General features: G+C 37.9%; 2 protein-coding genes across 3 annotated transcripts in view; one reads left to right on the forward strand and one right to left on the reverse strand.

The window, feature by feature from the left end:
* LOC137399655 (uncharacterized) lies at positions 1-17,693 on the reverse strand. 2 transcript variants are annotated; one of them, XM_068085841.1, is made up of 4 exons: positions 17,582-17,693; positions 2,825-5,027; positions 1,418-1,558; positions 1-539 (listed from the first exon to the last, which is right to left on the reverse strand). In XM_068085841.1, exons 1-4 carry the CDS (start codon positions 17,643-17,645, stop codon positions 533-535), a joined length of 2,415 nt encoding a protein of 804 aa, XP_067941942.1. In that variant the 5' UTR covers positions 17,646-17,693; the 3' UTR covers positions 1-532. The 2 variants fall into 2 exon arrangements, with proteins under 2 accessions (XP_067941942.1, XP_067941951.1); XM_068085850.1 differs by lacking the exon at positions 17,582-17,693 and adding an exon at positions 5,305-5,399.
* The window catches only part of LOC137399671 (succinate dehydrogenase [ubiquinone] cytochrome b small subunit B, mitochondrial-like), an 11,279-nt gene continuing 8,475 nt past the window's right edge, over positions 17,661-20,464 (forward strand). The window contains exon 1 of the mRNA XM_068085861.1: positions 17,661-17,798. Within this exon, the coding sequence (XP_067941962.1) occupies positions 17,768-17,798 (31 nt within the window). The 5' untranslated portion in view covers positions 17,661-17,767. The remainder of the gene's footprint in view (positions 17,799-20,464) is intronic.

The raw sequence follows: 20,464 nt of genomic DNA on the forward strand, positions 1-20,464 counted from the left end.
TACATATCAGTGTTTTGGTTGCTTGTAAGTGATTGACAGTCATGGAGATTGTACAATGAATGCAGCAAGAATTCTATAGATATTACCGATACAGAGTTATTTGCAAACATGGCTGTCACCCAGGTGTAAGCTAGCCAACTTCATAAACAGAATCAATACCATTTAATTATGCCTATGTGATAATGCGACAATGGAAGAGGCTTTAGCAAACAAAGCCTTGAAAATTCATTTGTGGTTTTCTGAAAAGATGAACAGGTAAAGGTTTGCAAGAATATTTACAGTAGATCACAGAGTTTTGAAAAAAAAACGAACATCACACAATAATAAAATGCTTGGGTATGAGTATTTCTGAAGAGTAGGTTGAGAGGCACGACTCAAATATTAGAAAATTTTATGTATATTAAAACTTAATGTTATGAAAATAGAATATTTGTTAGGGTAAAGAATGCCACGAACTGCCATAAACTCATTCATACATATGAGTTTGCATAATGATTGTTCAAGTTGAGAGTATTGGGTGGTCTTCCTGTGATCACAACCTGCAAGTCAACACAAATATGAAGCCATTCAATATTAGTCCATTCACTATACATCTAAGTTAAACAGAGTCCTAGTCATAAGTAAAATCATAATATTTGTAGAACGCTTGGGGAAAGCACCACACAAGAGGTGAAATAGCACCACACAAGAGGTGAAATAGCACCACACAAGATGTGAAATAGCACCACACAAGATGTGAAATAGCACCACACAAGATGTAAAATAGCACCACACAAGATGTGAAATAACACCACACAAGAGATGAAATAGCATCACACAAGATGTGAAATAGCACCACACAAGAGGTGAAATAGCACCACACAATATGTGAAATAGCACCACACAATATGTGAAATAGCATCACACAAAATGTGAAATAGCACCACACAAGATGTGAAATAGAGCATGTAACTACAGCTGCAGCAGTTGTACATATTTTTCTAACCATTCTTTATCTGCTTGCCTGAGGAAACTGCCTACAGTCATTTAATGAGTTTGCTGGGCTTTATATCAAGGGAGACAACTACCACATCCAGTTCCATAATATACTGTTTTTTACCTCCGGTAAGATATTGACTGACCAATTAAAACTATATTGGTAATTACTTCATATGCAAGACTAAACAGAGAAATGTATTACACATCAAAATCAGGTGGACTAATTGATGGTCATGTGACTTTTTTATTACTGGCTCATTGCCAGTAGTAGATTACCAGGTAGCCACACATCTAACGCGCAAAATGAAAATCATTTCTTTCATGGCTAGCCCTCTTGTCTTCATTATGGCTATTAAAAGAGTGAAAGCATAGAAACTATAGCATAGTCAGCTATTAAGCATAGAGTCAGCAGATTTCTTACAAAATATGGATTACTTACGGTACATCAGCTAAACTATGGATTTGACTAACAGGGGACTTCTGTTTGGTAGGAATGGTTTGGTGTGGTTTTGTGCCAGGGTAGCTCATCGGTGTGAGAAGAGAGAACGACTTCATATTCGTATGTTTCAAGCGTGAAGAACTAAAAGAAGTAGTCAACCACATTAGCGCAAACAATAATAGGATAGTGTTAAAAGTTAGCGAAGGAGCTCGCTTTACTGATGAGTGCGCATTACTCAAGTAGAATGAATGCACTAAAATCTCTTGTTACGCATTAAGTGGTTCACGCACAGATTACCGGAGTAAGGAGTGACATATATGAATAGTGGACTTATATCTTTAACTACTTTAATCGCATAAACCTTTGCATTTGTTAATCACGCTTCTAATTTGCTGTCGTGACCCTCTATAAGCTTCTTTGAATCAACATCCGGAATACTACAGCGCTGCCTCTGTTTGCAATTGGCTGATAGTTTGAGCAAAGCATTAATTTCCTATATTAGTGTATGTATGACACCAATTACGCATGAAAATACAATTGATATCTTGCATCAATTATTATGGACTAGGCTGAATTCCTTTTTTAAATTAAACGAAATGTTAATGAATTAAAGCTGACATATTTTAGTGAATCTGTCTTTGTGCAATTTGCATAGTTAAGATACCAAACACCTTCATAGGCCCTAGGGATAAATGTCAGTAAAACTTATACAGAGACTATGTGTAGTATCCTTCATTAATAACGCAAAGCTTTGCTTGTCTTCAAAACTTGATATTTGCGAAACAAACAACAGTAAAAAATTTTCTATATTAAGAAAAACTTACACATTTCTCGTGTTTTAAAAAACCTGGCCTTACACGTAGATAACTTACACGTAGATAAAAACAGCTGATGAGCATGAATATGAAGGAGGCATATCTACAGGCCAGCTTAGTAACTAGGACAAAACGTAAAATTGTTACTGGCCTCTCCCAACAACATATAGGTAATAATCGCCATTCATTTGCTTCAAGGATTCATTCACTGAACAATACATAATACTCTCGGATCAATAGCTGCTAAAGAAAGACTAAAATGACTCGCAGCTCCAATTGCTAAACTTCCAGAACAATGTGAGGTTGTTCCGTCGCAGCAATTGTACAGAGTAGAAAAGAGCGAAGCGAGTAGGCTGTAAACTACATGTATGTCATGAGCTGAGCCATGAGTGATTCACAGCCACATTGCAAAACTGATACACACTTGCTAGCACTAGTGAATACATTTAAAGATGTTTAATACAACGTAAAAGATGCTTTACCTATATGTACTTAACTATTTTACCTCGTGTGAATATGCACAAACAAGTATACAGCAAACAAATGCTTCATTGAATACGTGTGTATACACAAAATCTGTTCAACAGCTCACCTTTTTAGTGATTCTGGAGGATATTCTGAGGATGTCTCAGCGTTTACAATATTAGGAGCTAGTTTTTCAGCAGAAACGGATGAGGCAATCTCTGTGATAGATGTTCGTGCTGACCTAGAGCGTCCTGATAATGTCCAATTACTGTCAGAGTAAATAACAGGTTGGTCCTCAAGAGGCTTGGGTATTTCTTCGTCTAAGGAAGCTTGTCGTTTTGGCAACATCAAATGCCTGACTGACTTTTTAAGTCTTTTTATACTATTAAATTTAGATTTGTCTTTTTTCACAGGTTGTTCAGTTACGGGCAGAGATTCAATATGGGCACGAGGCTCGTCTAACCCAGCATGTATCCCAGTAACAATACCGGCCAAAACAAAGTCAGGAATACTGGATGTCTGCTCTGAATGTGATACAGAATTGCTGCTATCGGATGGCTCATCGTGACCGGAATCTGACTCCGCTTCCTGTGGTGTTTGTATCCCTAAAATAGTGTCAGAGTAACGGAATACATCTAGGGGATGTACACTTTCATGCCTCGCATTAGAAAGATGCAACTTCGTTTCAGAAGGCTTACTTTTGCGCTTTTGTTCAATTTTTTCATAAGCACTCATCAGTTGCTCCTGAAACGAAGAGAAGCTTCTTGGTGGAATATTGTTTGAGTTGTCTTCCTTCTCTAAATTTGTTAACATGCCTGGAGCCATGCTAACAGGGGCATTGACCTTAATAGTACGTTGTTGGAGCAACTTGATCCCAAAATCTGGAAGCGGCGGTGGTTCAGGAACATCGGCCAAAACTTGGCTCATTGGAATGACCTTTTGTTGAGAGGCATTCCGCTCGCAAGAGCTTGTTTTACTACAGACAGATTCCGTATCACCTTTCTCTTTACTAGTTTGTACACCACCCTTTTGTGCTTCGGTAAACAAATGCAGTAGTTCAGAAAGGGAAGTTTGATCAGGGTTTGACGAATCTGACTTTTGTTTAAGAGTATTGCCAGTACACTGAATGGCTATATCTACAGGAGCATCACACTGAATGGCTATTTCTCGAACAACTTTTGGCACAGATATTTTTTGTTCGGTTGAACATTCAGTTTTTACTGCCTTTGGATCAGAGCTCATGTCTTCGTGATCATGGACTACAACATCATGCTCAAGTAGTGCCTCTTCACCTTTAATGCTAATTGGCAAGATATCTTGAATTAATTTATGCTTTGGTTTAGCAGGAACTGGTGGAGCTTTTGATTTTGTTTTCCTAAGCTTCACAGGTTCCACTGAAGGCATGACCAACACCCCAGTTGACATGGCTCTCTGACCATCGTAATCAGGCTTGGGTATGTCAATTTGCTTTTCAACAGAAGAAATAGGAATGTTTCGTCTTTCAAGTTCATGCTCAATTTCTTGAAACAGTGGCTTGGCACCATAGCTACTGAAGGGCAGCTCATCGTGTTGCAAAGTCAGAGAAGACAATGACCGTGCTTTCTGACGTAGAGGAGGATGTGGTGCTAGCCCTTTTTTCTTGTACAGCCCTTCAGTTTTTGCTATTGGTAGATTGTCAGAATGAATTGAAGTGAGAATTGGTTGCGGAGCTTTTTTGGATTTTCTACTTTTAATTCGCTTTTCAATGGCACCATTTTTTTTCTCCTCAATCAGCATGGTTGTACCTGTAGGCGAATCAAATGTTGCTCGTTGGGCTTTCAAAGTTAACAGCTTTCTATCTAAGCTAGTAGCAGAATCCAATTCATAGTGCACATCGTTACTGACATTGGCCACAGATTTGCTTCTGTCTTGTGACCGAAAAACTCTTCTTAAATCATTATTTAGATAAATATCATTAAATTGGTTAGGTGTCAGTTGGCCAGCAGAAGGCGTCTTCTGGTGAATGTCAGAATAGCTAGCTGATTTTCTAGCAGAATCATGAAGTAAATGTAAGCTCTGTGAAGAATCCTTAGCATGCCAGCTTCCTTGTGATGTAGCTAAGTTTTCTGATCCACCCACTGATCTACTACGCAAAATAGATTTAGGCGGAGTGCTCATTGTTGAATTCCCAATAGAGGCACGTCTCCGTTTCAGCTGCTCGCTGTACGCGTAGCTATGTCTTCCCCAAACAGGAGGTAAACTAAAAGCTACACTGCGTGTGCTGCCATACTGAGAGCGGCTTCTTTTAAACTGAGAGTTTGAGTTTCCCATTTCTATGAGCAGTGTGTTATCTGAAATAATGTAAAAAGGCACACAAAAGTTAGTTATTTATAAATACACTTTTGACATTTCTCCATTAAGCTCTCTTTCCGTTAGCAAATTTAATTGTATAATAACCTACAAGCAACTTTTTTATTTAGTTCACAATGATCAGCCAACAAGCCAGATTCCAGAGCCACTTGAAAACTCTTCAAAATGATCATGTGCAGTTTTCTAGTCTGATATCAACATTTACAATACCTAGAAAATCACTGAATGGTTCAAATCGTTTAAATAAAAAAAACTTACCAGTTTTCTCATAGAATAACCTTCTCAGGTATTTTTCTAATCCGTGTTCGAGAGTTAATAAACTAGCTTAAACTCAGTAGAGCAGTTTATCCATCACTAAACCCCAGCTTGCTACCAATAGCGTCAAAAGAAAACCTATTATCACAATGTGACCAATACGCGTATAATAGTTTTAGAGCAAATAAACGCTATAGAAACGCAAACAAAAGAAACAATAGCGAAAGAACTACGGGATATTCAAATTAGCATATAGTCTGTCGGTAGCCATGTTGCCGCTTACTTGCTTGGAGAATAGACGCGGAGTGAATATTAGGCCGGAGGCAACTTACCGTCGTTGCGGGGAAGCCGTAAAGATTTATAAAAACAATTCTTCTATGGTTGCTTCTCTTTCATAGTCTCCAAGCTAACAACTGTTGTTGCCTTCCTGAATCGATATCGATGTAAACGTACTTTCCAATTTGACTAGTTAGTGACCACTTAAATTTATCATAACCCTTTAATCCCAACTTTGTTGTTAGGTCGTATTACTACTGGCTATAAATAGACGCAGCTAAAATAGTGTTGAACGATGTATACATCGCTCTGAAATAACAGAGCACGAATTTGGAAAGCCGCGATTTTTGGTGGTCGCAAAGCAGACAACTGCTATAATAGATAGTGTAGGGCTTGTGATAGCCTGCCTTGACAAACTGTTGTTTTTTGCGGAGTTGTCCCCGCGAGCAAAACAACAGTTGTTTTGCTCGCCTAGCTCAACGGAGGACAACTCCGTAAAAACAACAGTTTGTCAAGACGGGCTAGGCTTGTGAGTGTGGTTTTAGATAGAATAAACTCGCTGTATTCTCTGCATGTCGTAAAAGGTGACTTGTTAGGGTTGAAGCAAAAAGTGCATCTGACGTAAAATATTTGTCGAATAATTCGACTATTTGCAGTAGCGGTCCCGAACAGGAAAAAGCCAAAATAGGAAACAGAGCAGACAACTACTATAACATTTGAATTTACCCAAAATCTGATGTTATTAATCATAGGTACGTATCTGAGCTTTATGCTATCTGCAATAAAGTGTCAGCAAAGCTGAAACAAAGAGTATACAGCGTAGCATTAAGATCAGCTACATGTATGTTATATAGAAACAGTGGCCATGACAAAGAGTATACAGCGTAGCATTAAGATCAGCTACATGTATGTTATATAGAAACAGTGGCCATGACAAAGAGTATACAGCGTAGCATTAAGATCAGCTACATGTATGTTATATAGAAACAGTGGCCATGACAAAGAGTATACAGCGTAGCATTAAGATCAGCTACATGTATGTTATATAGAAACAGTGGCCATGACAAAGAGTATACAGCGTAGCATTAAGATCAGCTACATGTATGTTATATAGAAACAGTGGCCATGACAAAGAGTATACAGCGTAGCATTAAGATCAGCTACATGTATGTTATATAGAAACAGTGGCCATGACAAAGAAACAAAAAAAGGAGCTAGAGGAGGCAGAGTTGAGATTTGTTATGGGAGTCACTAAATGGATAAAATCAGAAATGAGTACATCAGGAGAAGAGCAGGTGGTTGAGAGTAGTAGGAAAAAATTGAGGAAGTGGAGCCTAAGGGGGTACAAACATGTGTTAAGGAGGGATGGAGAGTTATCGCTCTATATGCGTCTGTGAGGAATCAAACAAATATGTAGGAAAACTAGTATTGGGCATGGAATGACCAGAGATAGGAGACAGGGAAGACTCAAGAGAAGGTTTTTAGACAGTTTTAGTTGTTTCATGGCAGGAAGTCAACTCTCATTGGCAATGGGAGTTGTCTTCCTTGCTGGCTCTGAGCAGCACTGATTAGGCTTCAATAGCCGAATCAGTACTGTCTGTAGCATGAGTATATATGGGTACATGTACCACATATATACACATGTATATATATATATATATATATATATATATGTACTCATGCTACAGACAGTACTGTTTCGGCTATTGAAGCCTCATCAGTGCAGCTCAGAGCTTAGGCAAGGGACACAAATCCCATTACCAATGAGAGTTGATTTCCTGCCATGAAACAACTAGGTTGCCTCACAGACTTTAAGAAAATCAATGTGCTGGCACCAGAGTGCTCAAATCACAAAAGTGATGAGCTTTGCACAAAGGCTAATAGTGCCGCACCTCTCACAGAGTGCTCAACCAAACCGAAGTAAGGGAGCATATACTCATGCTACAGACAGTACTGTTTCGGCTATTGAAGCCTCATCAGTGCAGCTCAGAGCTTAGGCAAGGGACACAAATCCCATTACCAATGAGAGTTGATTTCCTGCCATGAAACAACTAGGTTGCCTCACAGACTTTAAGAAAATCAATGTGCTGGCACCAGAGTGCTCAAATCACAAAAGTGATGAGCTTTGCACAAAGGCTAATAGTGCCGCACCTCTCACAGAGTGCTCAACCAAACCGAAGTAAGGGAGCATATACTAATATATATATATACATATTAATATGTATATATATATATATATATATATATGTATATATATATATATATATATATATATATATATATATATATATATATATATATATATATATATATATATATAGCGTATAAATATGTGTACATGTATATATATGTGAGGTGTGGCACAAGAGGTACTGCACTATTAGCCTTCGTGCATAGCTCATTACTTTTGGGATTTGAGCACTCTGGTGTCAGCCCATTGACTTTTTTGAAGTCTGTGAGGCAACTTAGTTGCTTCATGGCAAAAAATCAACTCTTATTGGCAATAGGATTTGTCTCCCTTGCCTACCATGAGCTGCACTGATGAGGCTTCAATAGCCGAAATAGTACTGCCTGTAGCATGAGTATATGCTCGTTTACTTTGGTTTGGTTGAGCTCTCTGTGAGAGGCGCGGCCTTATTAGCCTCTGTGCATAGCTCATCAACTTTGTGATTTGAGCACTCTGGTGTCAGCCTATTGACTTTTTTGAAGTCAGTGAGGCAGCTCATTTGTTTCATGGCAAGAAGTCACCTCTCATTGGCAATAGGATTTGTCTCCCTTGTTGGCTCTGAGTCGCACTGATGAGGCTTCAATAGCCGAAACAGTACTGTCTGTAGCATGTATGCATATATATATAGGTATAGCTGTACAACCCGGCGTTGCCCGGCTAATAAAAAAATATTTGAACAGAAAATTAATTTGTATTTAACATAGAACAATATTTGCCATTCTAGCTTTCAAACTACATATCATGAGAAAAGTGTTTTGTGTAATTGAAATAAATTAAGAGAGAAAATAAAAACAACTGTAAAGGTTTTTAAATTTTGTCAAACAACTTTTAAACTTTATATCATAAATTTTACCAAATAAAACGACTACAAGAAGGCTTAGATATAAATGGGAAATAATTAGCGAGTAATAGCTAAATTAAATCAGTTTTGCAACAATTACAACAAAAGATGATTCGGTAACGATACAATAAATACGAACTGAGAAAACAAAATAAAAATCCTGAATATGTAGAATTAATAATAACAAACATTAGATAGAAGTGGGTGTGTGTGTTTAAAAACGGTTACTGTTCCACCAGAAGCTATTCATCAACACTTTGAATACGACAATACTGCTACCTCTCGATACTGGTACAAATGTAAAAATGAGATATCAGACTGTCTTTGTCTGACCAAACGGAGAGAAAATGTAGAGGCTATTCCTACTTGAGATGATACAATCGTCCGCGTGAAAAGTATTCGACTTTACCAATTTAGTAATTGAACCTTATGAAAAACTGGAAATAGAAGTTCACGAAAACATGAAAAAGCATCATGTTTCATAGAGTTAATAGAGTTTCAATTAATACATCACTTAGCCTGTGAAATAAGGAAAAGGGTGTATACAGTTATGAATAAGAGCTATGAATCGTGAGATCTTTTGTAGACTCGTGGTTAGACAATTGGATTACAAACCTGCGATTGCAGTCTTCGTGAGTTCGAACCAGCACAATGTGAGATTGTAAGTCCAAGATTTTAATAGCAATAGCCAGAGATACCAAAAGACACATACGCACACATATGCACACATACGCGCACGCACGCGCGTGTACACGCACGCATGCACACACACGCACGCATGCACGCATACATACACACACATACACACGCACATACACACACATACACACACACATACACGCACGCACGCACGCACACACACACACACACAAACTTTGAGATTTATAGATATATATGCATGTATATATATATATATATACATGTATATATATATATATATATATATATATATATATATATATATATATATATATATATATATATATATATATATATATATATATATATATATATGCATATATATCTATAAATCTCTCAGCCTTGTGATAATAATTCCATTTTTAAGCACAAGGAGGCACACAAAAATACATGGATTCACCCAAGGTCTAAACACTGGCATTTTCTGGATATATATATATATATATATATATATATATATATATAATGGTTAAGTGATTATGCCTGCTATCGGATAACCATGAAAACCGGTACAACCTGTCACATGGGTCGAGCGGTTAGTGACTAAACTGACCATCAGGCCTTTGGGCTTGATGGGTGAGACTGGACATCCTGACATCCATCCTAGGTCTGTAGTGGGCCATGCCAGTCAGTGTGATGTGACACGCACAGCAACAAGAGAGGCACATGCAACAGGGGAGGGGTTAGGTCTGTCTTGGCTTTTCCATACCACTGGTAACCCTTATCACTGTCAAGTGTGTATTACTTGTCCATACCACTGGTAACCCTTATCACTGTCAAGTGTGTATTACTTGTCCATACCACTGGTAACCCTTATCACTGTCAAGTGTGTATTACTTTTCCATACCACTGGTAACCCTTATCACTGTCAAGTGTGTATTACTTGTCCATACCACTGGTAACCCTTATCACTGTCAAGTGTGTATTACTTGTCCATACCACTGGTAACCCTTATCACTGTCAAGTGTGTATTACTTGTCCAGCAAAATCTAGTAGCACTGTAAAAGCTTTTGTAAGCAGTTTTCATAAAATAGTCTCTCAAAAATCAACTCATTTTGGCTCGAATGCCGACTGGTCAAACAAGGTCTGCGTTGATCTGTTCTAATTCCGGCAGACCGAGAAAAGTGTGCTAGGAAATGGGAGGAAGAAAGAAAGAGATGTAGTTCTATGTGTAGCGGAGTGGAATGTTCGTACGCTGATGGATAGGACGGAGTCACGACGCCCAGAGAAGCAGACTGCACTTGTGGCCATGGAGATGGACAGGTATGGTATAGATATACTAAGCAAAACAAGATTGCCAGGATATGATAGTTTAGAAGACCATGTGTATGTCTTCTTATGGAGTGGAAGGGTATGATAGTTTAGAAGACCATGTGTATGTCTTCTTATGGAGTCGAAGGATAGAAATGGAAAGAATAGAAACTGGTGTAGGATTTGTTCTAAAAAACAGATTGCTGCCATTATGAAAAATGATCCAACACCTGTCCATGGCTGGATCATGATAATGAGACTTCCATTACAGAAGAGGTTATGTGCAACCATCATAAGCGTATATCCCCCAACAATGACAAACACTGAGGAAGCAAAGAAACAGTTTTACAGTGATCTGAGGAGTACGATCAGTAAGGTTTCAACTGATAATAAATTAGTATTGATTGGCGATTTCAATACAAGGACAGGATCAGACACTGCGAAGTGGAAAGGTGTGCTTGGTAGTCATGGAGTAGGCAAAGGCAGCAGCAATGGAGAGTTATTATTAGCTCTCTGCTCGAAGTACAGCCTTGGGATAATAATTCCATTTTTAAGCACAAGGAGGCACACAAAAATACATGGATTCACCCTAGGTCTAAACACTGGCATTTTCTAGATTATATCATTGTCAGGCAATGAGATGTGAGCGAGGTTCTGGATACTCGTGCTATGAGAAGAGGAGACTGTGGGACAGACCATGTAATGCTAAGATCTAGGTTGATGATGAGAAGGGTATTGCAGCACAGCATGTCTGTGTCAAAGCCACCGCACAAGTTAGACACAGGTGCACTGAGAAACAAAATAGTGAAGGAGCAACTTAACAGAGAAATAGATGAGAATCTTAAACATTGGAATGCAAAAAATAGTGATTTGGAACAAAAGTGGGAGGACATGAAAGATGCTATACACGCAACTGCTTCTAATGTAATTGGTAAACAGTAATGTAATCATTAGGATTGGTTTGATGAACATGATGAACATTTGAAGTAGTTAATTGAGAAAAGAAATAAGGCGAGGACAGCTACCCTCCAGTGCAATATTAGATCAAGGAAAAAGACATACTCGGAATCACAGAGGAGCATTCACAAGTACACCAGAAAGATGGTAGGACAAGAAGGCCAGGGAATTACAAAATGCGGCTGATAGAAGAGACATGAAAGCATTCTACATTGGCTTGAGGGAAACTTATGGTCCAAAGCCAATAGGTTTTGTTCAACTACGGGATCAGAATGGAATGACAGTTCTACAAGAAAAAGATGAAATTTTGAAAAAATTTGGGGACCACTTTAATCAGCCGCTGATCATACCAGAAGATCTCCATGAGGCGGTGAAGAATAAAATAGTACAGAAGATAACTGTATCATCATTGGATGATTTGCTAGGTATATGAATGAACTCATGCTGGCGATTGGTTCGATGTAGGACAGTAAAGCCCCAAGCAAGGATGGTATACCATCTGAGGTATGGAAGAATGGTGGGCAGAGAATAGTAGATTGTTTATAGTGTGCTACAGAATATTTGGGATGCACAGGTGATCTGGTATCTGCACAACCAGTATCTGGGATACACAACTTACCGGAAAATATCCCTTTAATCCATCGTTGAAAAAGTTCTCTCTCAGATACTACTGAATTGCTTGAACGCGAATATCACCCTAAATGTACTACCCAAATCTCAGTGGGGTTTTAGGAGTGGGAGGAGTACAATTGACATGATTTTCTGTTGAAAGCAAGTGCAGAAGTGGACTGAACAAAACATGCCACTATATGTTGTATTTGTTGACTTCAGTAAGGCTTTTGACACTAGGTCTAGAGTTGGTCTTCAGCAGGCTCTTCAAAAGTTTGGCTGCACAGATAAATTTATTGGCATCATCAAGGCTTTCTACACAGGCATGCAGACAAATGTAGCTCTGGGCGATTCCGTCTTTAGTGATTTTGAAGTAAGCACTGGAGTGAAACAAGGGTGTGTGCTTGCACTGACACTCTTCTTTTTTTATCTGTCCGCTATGCTTAAAGTTGCCTTTAAGAACAACTCGCAGGAGGTCTATATTCAGACCAGAAAGGATGCAGATATGTTTAATGTTGCCAACTTCAAATCAAAGACCAAAACAACAACAAAACTAATGAGATATCTGCTTTTTGCAGACAATAGTGGCCTGACAGATCTCTAACATGATGTTATACAATCCCTAATCGACAGATTTGCGGTGACTGCAAGACAGTTTAGTCTAAAAATCAATATTAGGAAGACAGAATGTCTCTTTTAGCCACCAAAGTTTTTCAGTGGAGTAATAATCCAACAGAGCTCAGTTACCAAAAATGGCGAACCTTTGGTACAGTGTAAATCTCTCAAGGACCTTGGAAGCACTGCAGCTGACAATGCTAGGCTGGATAATGAAATCTCATTGAGATTGGGAAATGCGAGTTCGGTGTATGGAAACTTGAGTTCTAGACTCTGGAACAACCACTATGTACCAATCAAGGTTAAGTTCCTGGTGAATTGAGCTACTGTGTTGGCTGCCTTACTGTATAGTGCTGTGACATGGACTGTACTCTATGGAATGCACTCTATATGCAATCTGACAGGTTGAAAACATATGTTATGCGACATCTTCGATCAATCATGGGTATCTCATAGAGGGACAAGATCACCAATGCTGAGGTATTGAGAAAAGCAGGCTTAATACCACTCAAGTCCATTCTAATACAGATGAATCTTAAATGGCTTGGACATGTCAAGGGAATGTATCATGAGCGCTTGCCTCAACAACTTCTCTATTCTCAGCTGTGTGAAGGAGAGCGTAACCAGGGGAGGCCCAGGTTGCGATTCAAAGACATCGTGAAGAGAAATATGAAGAAGCTGGATATGGGCAAGAATGGTTGGCAAGAAATAGCTAAGAATAAAGATGGTTGGAGATGTTTGATCAGAACAAAATCAGGACAGTCATTGTTGCATGGGCAGGCCGCTAAGATGATGATGTATCTATATACATGTATATATATATATATATATATATATATATATATATATATATATATATATATATATATATTGCAGACATTCAGATATTCTTCCAGTTGCAGACAAACTGGAAGAACACATGAGTCACTATATGACCAGTGCTCAAAAAAGAATTGGACGCAACACCCGAGGAGCCAAACATCAGTTACTGGTGGATCGGACAATCTGTCAAGACAGCAGGAGAAGGCATACCAATCTTGCCATGGCTTGGATCAACTACAAAAAGGCCTATGACTCAATTTCCCATATTTGGATACTTGAGTGTCTCAGTATGTACAATGTTCACCCTGCTCTTGTGGCATTCATCAAGATGTCAATGACCAAATGGAAGACGGAGCTGGAGGCTAATGGCAAAAAGCTGGCGAGTGTAAAAATTAAGCAAGGCATCTATCAAGGTGACTCCTTATCACCGCTGCTCTTCTGCATATGCCTAAACCCTCTAAGCAATATGCTGGAGAAGACTCACTATGGGTACCAGTTTAAGAGTGGCACCAAGATAAACCACCTCTTCTACATGGATGACATCAAGCTGTACGCTAACAAAAAAAGGGACATTGATTCGCTAATACACCTCACTCAGGTATACAGCAAGGACATCGGAATGACCTTCGGTATTGAGAAATGTGGAAGGCTGATTCTTAAGAAAAACCATTCTATGCTCACAAATGGCCTAAGAATGCCAAATGGTACCATCAAAGATATAGAAGAAGGGTACAAGTACTTGGGGATTATGCAAAGCAACATCAACCACGAAGCCGAGGTACGTCACAAAGCCATTACCGAATACAAGAAATGCCTTCGGCAGGTCCTACGGAGCCAGCTCAATAACAAGAACCAAGTCATGGCAATAAATACTTACGCACTGTCAGTAATAACATATCCAGCAGGCATAATAAAGTGGACTGAGGAAGTCATCAAAGAAACAGATATAACAACTCGTAAACTACTGACCATGCATGGAGCACTTCACCCAAAATCTGATACTACTAGATTGTATCTCGATAGGAAAGATGGCGGTAGGGGACTCAAAAGTGTACAGCAGACAGTGAAGGAGGAAGAGCAAAGCATCAAAGCATATGCAGCCTCTATGGCCACTTCAGATAAGTTGCTAGCTGAATTTCAATCGGCTGCTCTTACAATGGACCTTCGCCCTGATGATGAGAAAATTGACTGGCACACAAAACCTCTTCATGGTGCTTACCACCGACAAATATCTAAGGTTGGCGATCTTCACCAGACCTATACCGGTATGTGGCTGAACAAAGGAAACCTAACGGCCATTACAGAGTCGCTAATCATGGCAGCCCAGGAGCAAGTGCTCCCAACAAGGCAACTCCAAACAAAAATCTATCACACTAGAGACGATCCTAGATGCAGACTGTGCAAAGATGCACCTGAGACCAACCAACACATCATCAGTGGATGCAAGCAGCTAGCAGGAAATGCATACACTGAGCGGCATAATCATGTCGCAGGTGTTGTGTATAGAAGTCTATGTGACGAGCATAGCCTTAATAAACCACAACACTGGTGGGAAACTCCTGGTAAGGTCAATGAAAATGATCACGCTAAGATCCTCTGGGACTTCTACATCCGGACTGACAAGCATGTCCTAGCAAACCAACCAGATATAGTGGTGGTGGACAAGGAGAACAAGAGAGCTACTATAATAGATATAGCAGTACCCAATGACTACAATACAGACAGCAAAGAAAAAGAAAAGGTAGAGAAATATCTCCCTCTTGGAGAAAAGATTGAAAAATGCTGGGATGTAAGAACAACTGTAATCCCAGTAGTCATTGGGGCACTGGGCGCAATAACACCGGCGCATAAAATGTGGCTTGCCAAATACCAACAGCAATCAACTCAGGTGAGTTGCAGAAAAGTGCGCTACTGGGAACAGCTAAGATCTTGAGGCGAGTGCTCAAACTCCCAGGTCTCTGGTAGAAGACCCGAGTTAGAGCAGAAACTACCACCCATACGGGTTAACCGGGGTGAGGAAACATTTATATATATATATATTACATGTATTATATATATACATGTCAAACATGGATAACCCGTCCACTGATAACTCGAACACATGGTTAATTCAAACGGTTTCTTTGGTCCGTTCCCACGTAATGATAAATTGCTATAGATAACTCAAACTCAACACTGTTAACTCGAACTGTTTTTTGCTCAACGGCTACCGAAACGGTTGTTATCGCTTTAGAAAATCACTTTATTCCAATCCATAGAGGTAAACCTCAACTTTTCGTAATTTATAAGCGTCGTTATTACCACCATCGGCAAAATATTTTTGTCAACGACTTTTCTAAAGGTTTGGTGAAATTTGATTTATACCAAACATCCGCTTAGCGATCGCCCTTTAGAAGCGAGGTAAAGTGAGGTAATCTTTGCATAAACTTCAAGAAAAATCGGCAAAATTGATCGTGGGTATAACGCTCAAAAGAAAAAGATGTCTTTTCTTTTGAGCATTTCAACAACGATCAAGTTTTGCCAATGTCAATCTAAAAACCGTCCTGGCAATAACATCACCTCAAACAACAAACCAATCTCAAGTGATAGAAAAACCTCTATACCTTTTGATAAAAACGTTTTAAACTTTACATTAGAAGCATTTAATTTGAAACAAGCCATTTGTGCTTTTGATTTATATTATAGTTTGTTTATGTACATGTATCTACTAATAAATACGTAAATACATGGACTTGTGACAGTGCTCTGATAACTTGGACGCTCTGATAATTCAAACACTTTCGCTCGGTCCCGTGAAGTTCGAGTTATCCATGTTTGACATGTATATGTAAGGTTCCCACATATCAAAGCTCACACGATGATCGGAGTTCCCACAATTGGCACAAACCAAGTGCATTTCAATTAAAGACCTGACAGTCATCCGAACATTTATATAGCTTTATTAAACAAGAATACACTTAATGATACACCCTCCATCAACAGAATGACATTAAAAAGACATTTCATTAACAATTCGTATGAACATATACATATTCCATTTAGGGTTGCATGACTATGTCAAAATTATCTAACCAAAGTAAAATAACTCTACCCATCTTGGCTATCCGTTTTCCGAGTTTTGGTCCAACTTGACCATAAAACTATTTCGCACTTCCGAACTTTAGTATATTTTTAGTATAACTCATTTCCTAAGCATTTAATCTTAATTAGTTGTGGCTTCACATTTTTATATATATATACGGCTCCTTCACTTTATCAGGGAGTCTTTTTGAATTGTTCTTATACGTCTCCACAACTCTCTCTCTTGAAGCCAGGTATTACTGTATTTTGGTTTTATTTTGAGTGTCAGCCATTGTGCAACCTTTAATAGCTTTTAAGGTTGAGATTGTTTAATTTTGGAATTAAATAAATTATTATTGATTTGTGTGTGTAAGATAACTTGCTTATTTACTTCCTTGCTAACTAATTCTCACACAAATTAAAAGAAGACAACTACCAAAAACCAGGTCAAATTAACAACATAAAGATTGCCTCTATTTTTGGGCAAATCTTTACATATATATATACATATATATATTTTTTTTGGGCAAATCTTTACATATATATATATATACATATATATACATATATATATATATATATATATATATATATATATATATATATATATATATATATATATATATATATATATACATATATATATATACTGTATATAGACACTTATATGTAGATATGTTAAGATTATATGGCATTGAAATTTTGTATAACCATTCCTGTATAGAGTTGCTTACTCATGAAAAATATGAACGGCATAACTCATGCGTTTGTGATATTTATTTCAGTTCCTGATGATTAATAATGGGTCGATGTCTAGTAATGCAAACAATGCTGGATCGCTTGCCCATAGAGCTGATAACGAAATTACATGTTAATGTCCACGTATTTTAATTGTTTCTATTGTAATTGATCTATGTTGTTACCGTCATTGTTTAGCAAAATCACGTACAACTTTGTAACGGTTTTGCCCGATTTCATCGCCCACATTTAATGCCAAAACTTTGCTACAGCATATGTACGGTAACTTTGTTGCAGCGGTAAAATCTAGACTGTGAAGCGATTTCTCTTATTGTACCGGTGGCCAAGCGTCTATGTAAGCGAGAAGCACAATGGCGTCCTTAGCAAGATTGCTTACAAAAGGTATTCTTTCCACGTTCTATCTCCTAAGCTTGATCAGTATATAGCTGTTTCTTTTTCGTTTTTTTTGATCACGCAATCACAAAAATGTCATATAATGGAATTTAGTATGACCTGTTTAAAAGGCACATTAAAAGATCTGGTATTTTGGAGGCGGCATACAAAGATCTAGTAGGCTATTTTAGTATTTTCTTTCCCTGTACCCGATTGCCGGTTTCTACTTCACGTAACGACAAAGAAAGAGAACAAAGTAAACTTTGTTTTGTATTAGTACCAAAACTACTACCAAACCATAGCTACGATACCAACACCTGCTACCGATAGCCACTAATACAGTAATACTACACAATAATGTGTTATTTTGTCAAATATCGTTAGACAAAATATTATCTACTCTCGAAACTGCTTTAGTTTTTCTTGCATTCAATGAAGGAAGAAAATATGAACTAGACAAATAACACCAAACATTTTTTTCTGGTGGTTTTTGGTTTTCTCCATGAGACTAAAATTCTCAAAAGTTTGCTGTCATCACATATTTCAGGGCACTAATTGATGACCAGTTCATGCTTAGAGAATATATTTTCCACATCACAAACTCAGCAAGCAAGCTCAAGTTTGCAACCAGCTCTTCAGTGAGATCTCAATCCTACAAACAGCTAGATAGGCCGACCTAGAATGTGCTGTAGCATCTTGGGATATGCTCACTGACACCCAAGCTGAAGAGGCAGAGTGTGTGCAGCAATGAGTCAGATCGTGTTAGTAACTTCAAAGTGACTGACAGACACAAGGGTCACCAAAGTCATCTAATAGATCGATTGGCCTTGACTATGTAAAAGCAAAAAGAACCATCAACTGGTAGTTTTTAATGTATTCCGCCATCTTACCAACAGTGTGACACCTTATCTCAGTTCGCTGCGATCTTGTCGCCAAATCAAGTGCCACAGCGAAAACATTTCGGAATCAGTGTTGCACCTTTTGTCACCAAAAGTCATTCTTCATACAGACAAGCAACGATTGAAGCCAGCTATCAATGACCAGTCCTTTTCATCTTGACATTTGTCCTGTCGGAGGGCCCGACTGACCCACTGCTACTCTGGTGGTTTAGGTGCCTCGATCTGTAATAAATGCTGATTAATAAAAAAACAATATTGTTGCCGTCGTCTTTTATGCATAATAGATGAAGTTAACAGATGGTATTTTAGAGCATTGTCTATATATATATGTAAATTTCAGTGTTTGTTGTTCATCTTTCCAGTTATAGCGAAATAACTTTAGCAATGAAAAATCACCCTGCGCTGGATTTGAACTCTAGACAATCAAATCGCAAGTCTACTAACAAGCACGTGTTACCACATGGCTAAGTCGTTCTTGTAATTCCCATCGCTCTTACTATATACTGTATATCTTTTTCGCGATTACACACTCTAAACTATCAATTAAAATTAATACAGTGGGCCCTCAAGTTGCGATGGCCCCTGTTATATGATTTTTTTCGTCTTGCGATGTGGAACACAATGTGGCTTCGGCTTTGCCATATGAGGACAAACATTTTTTCTCACCTTTTTCGCCATGCAATATCAACAAAAAATTCCATGCTATCGATTGTCAAAATTAAAATTTGGCAATCGGTGTGCTGATTTCATCGAAATAACGAAGATGTTGATATGCTATTCGCCAAAATCCTTCTTACAACGCCTGAAAGAGATAAAATGCTTGCTCTACATCTCAGTTCGGTGTTATTTGTTCCAAGTTATAGTGAAAGTAAAACCGAAAGCAAATAAGCGATAAAATTTTAGCCGATAACAAAGTTGAAGTTTATTTTAGTAAAATGCTTAGCTTTAAGTGTTTGTTTAGTAACCTAAATTCATTCAAGTTAAATTCAATATTTATGTTTTATGTCTTTGAAGTTAAAAACTTCTACGGTATGTACTACGCATAGTCCTTTGTAATGTTACATTTTATTGCAGATCATAACAATTAGAAACACTAAAGTTATTGTAGGTAACTATAGTTACTGTGATTAACATATTATTTTGCTACTAATTTTTAATATATGATATGTATATAATATTTTGATAGTTTTAATCTGGGGGTGATTGCATTAGATAATCACTATAGGTTTCTATACCACTCTATATGACATTTTCGCCTTATGATGCCAACACTGAAACGAATTGAAATCATATAATTGTATACAAATAATTTTTCATTGTAATTGTAGCAAAACAGACTTTATGTAGCCATTACTTATTAATTATTTCACATTTACATAGAAACAATTTTACAGTTGCTTTATTTTTTCTCTTAATTTATATGAACTACCCTAAACACTTTTCTCATGATATGAACTTTCACAGTTAAAATGGTAACTGTTGTGATATGTTAAATAAAAATAAATTTTTTGTGCAAAGACTTTTATTACCCGAGCAATGTCGGGCATTCGGTAGTATATTTATATTTGGAAGTTATTATGAGCATAAAGATAATGCTTCGGTTGTTCGTGTGAAGGTGCTGAGCTCTTATTACCCTACAGGATGAAAATATTCGTTGGTTATAAAAATTCGCGATTTCGCGAACAGTCAATTCCGCGAATTATTAAATTCCGTGAATAATTAGTTCTATTTTTAATCGCAAGGGAGAATAACTACTGCATCAAATTGAAAACTAGT

The sequence above is a fragment of the Watersipora subatra genome, chromosome 1 (genome assembly GCF_963576615.1).
Source record: "Watersipora subatra chromosome 1, tzWatSuba1.1, whole genome shotgun sequence".
Lineage (NCBI taxonomy): Eukaryota > Metazoa > Bryozoa > Gymnolaemata > Cheilostomatida > Watersiporidae > Watersipora > Watersipora subatra.

Excerpts from the sequence above, each read along its gene's own strand:
- LOC137399655 (XM_068085841.1), bottom strand. The coding sequence starts at position 17,645 with ATGTGGGCGATGAAATCGGGCAAAACCGTTACAAAGTTGTACGTGATT. Across the intron at positions 5,028-17,581 it reads GATTTTGCTAAACAATGACG|ATAACACACTGCTCATAGAA; the intron begins GTAACAACATAG and ends ACATTATTTCAG. Across the intron at positions 1,559-2,824 it reads CCTCCAGAATCACTAAAAAG|TTCTTCACGCTTGAAACATA; the intron begins GTGAGCTGTTGA and ends TACTTCTTTTAG.